This window comes from Vigna radiata, chromosome 6 (genome assembly GCF_000741045.1).
Source record: "Vigna radiata var. radiata cultivar VC1973A chromosome 6, Vradiata_ver6, whole genome shotgun sequence".
Taxonomy (NCBI): Eukaryota; Viridiplantae; Streptophyta; class Magnoliopsida; order Fabales; family Fabaceae; genus Vigna; species Vigna radiata.
In genome coordinates, this window is record NC_028356.1 from 1,114,903 (window position 1) to 1,116,773 (window position 1,871).

At 38.7% G+C, this 1,871-nt stretch overlaps 1 protein-coding gene across 2 annotated transcripts in view; it reads left to right on the forward strand.

Annotated features, from left to right (window-relative positions):
* LOC106764814 (receptor-like protein 12) overlaps window positions 1-1,871 on the forward strand; it is a 28,531-nt gene that overhangs the window by 11,585 nt on the left and 15,075 nt on the right. Inside the window, exon 2 of one of the 2 annotated variants that reach the window (XM_014649216.2) lies at window positions 81-1,828. In XM_014649216.2, coding sequence (XP_014504702.1) covers window positions 81-1,828 — 1,748 coding nt within the window. Of the gene's footprint in view, window positions 1,829-1,871 lie in introns of both variants that reach the window. The other variant, XM_022781799.1, reaches the window with a different exon arrangement.

The following is a 1,871-nucleotide window of genomic DNA, read 5'->3' on the forward strand; positions in this document are numbered from 1 at the left end:
TCAATGCAAACAGTACCCTTTTCAGTCTTTCTCATATGCAATCACTCAACCTTGCTTTCAATGACTTCTCCAACTCTCAAATTCCATCCACCATAGGTGAGTTTGGAAGCCTCACACACCTCAACTTGTCTTTTTCAAACTTTGAAGGTGAAATTCCTCCTCAAATCTCACATCTTTCCAAATTACAATCACTTGATCTTTCTCATTATGAGTTTCTGTTAAAATGGGAAGAAGGCACATGGAAGAGGATGCTCCNAAATGCAACCGATTTAAAGGTGCTACATGTGGAACGTACTGATTTGTCCTCAACTTTAATGAGGCCACTCAATTTGTCTTCCTCCTTGATCACTCTAAGTCTTGAACAAACTCGGCTAAAGGGAAAGTTGACCAATGACATTCTTTGTTTGCCAAATCTGCAACACCTATATCTATCNGGTAATTTTGACCTTCATGGCCAACTTCAGGATCTGAGTTGTGCTTCAGCTTCTCTAAATGTCTTAAAAATCTCAAGTTGTGAACTCGATGGGCCAATCCCTGATTCTTTCTCTAACCTTACACATCTTACTTTATTTGACCTCTCAGACAACTACTTAAACGGTTCGATTCCATCCTCTCTCTTAACCCTTCCACGTCTAAATTCTCTGCTTCTCTATAACAATCTTCTCAGTGGTAAAATACCAAATGTGTTTCATCAGTCAAACATGTTTGAAGAATTGTATTTAGGTGGTAACAATATCCAAGGTGAACTGCCATTAACATTTTCAAATCTTCAACACCTCATTTACTTGGATATATCACATAACAAATTAGAGGGACCTCTGCCCAACAAAATAACTGGGTTTTCAAATCTAACTGACTTTAGGTTGACTGACAACTTGCTAAATGGTACAATTCCTTCTTGGTGTTTCTCTTTGCCATCGTTGGAGTCTTTACGTCTATCGAGAAATCAGTTCACGGGACGTGTACCTGCAATCTCGTCGTATTCCTTGTGGGAGCTGTATTTGGATGGCAACAAGCTACAGGGCAATATTTCAGGATCACTTTTTAACCTTGTTAACCTGGCTAACTTACAGCTGTCATCGAACAACTTCAGTGGTTCTGTCAATTTTTCACTCTTCTCCAAGTTCCAAAATCTGGAAACTCTTTACCTTTCAAATTCAAGTCAATTATCACTAAACTTTGAATCAAGCATCAATTATAGTTTCTCCCGCTTACTGGAGTTGGACTTGTCTTCTATGGGTTTAACCAAATTTCCTAAATTATCCAGAAAAATCCCATTTTTGGAAACTCTCCTATTGTCCGACAACAAGTTGAATGGAAAAGTGCCCAATTGGTTGCATGAAATGGACTCTTTAAGTCATGTAATGCTAGACCGAAACTTTTTGACAACACCAGTGGATCAATTCTCTAGAAACTACCAACTCAGCCATCTTGATATAAGTTTCAATTTACTCACTGGTGGTATCTCTTCGTCAATTTGTAATGCAAGTACCCTTGAGGTTCTCGTGTTGTCCAACAACAAGTTGACTGGCAGCATTCCAGAATGCCTTGTGAGTTCACCCTCCCTTTCCTTTTTGAGTCTAGAAAGGAACAGACTTAATGGAACTTTACCAAATACCTTTGCAAACAACAGTCTCAATAGTCTGCAACTCAATGACAACCGATTTGAAGGTCCTTTGCCAGAATCTTTGTCCAACTGCATGATCCTTGAGGTTTTAAATCTTGGCAACAATCAACTGGAAGATACATTTCCCTATTGGCTTCAAACTCTACTAGAGTTGAAAGTATTGGTTTTGCGGGATAACAAGTTGCACGGTCCTATTTCCAAATTCAACACCAAGTATGGATTTCCCAGTTTAAATATTTTTGAT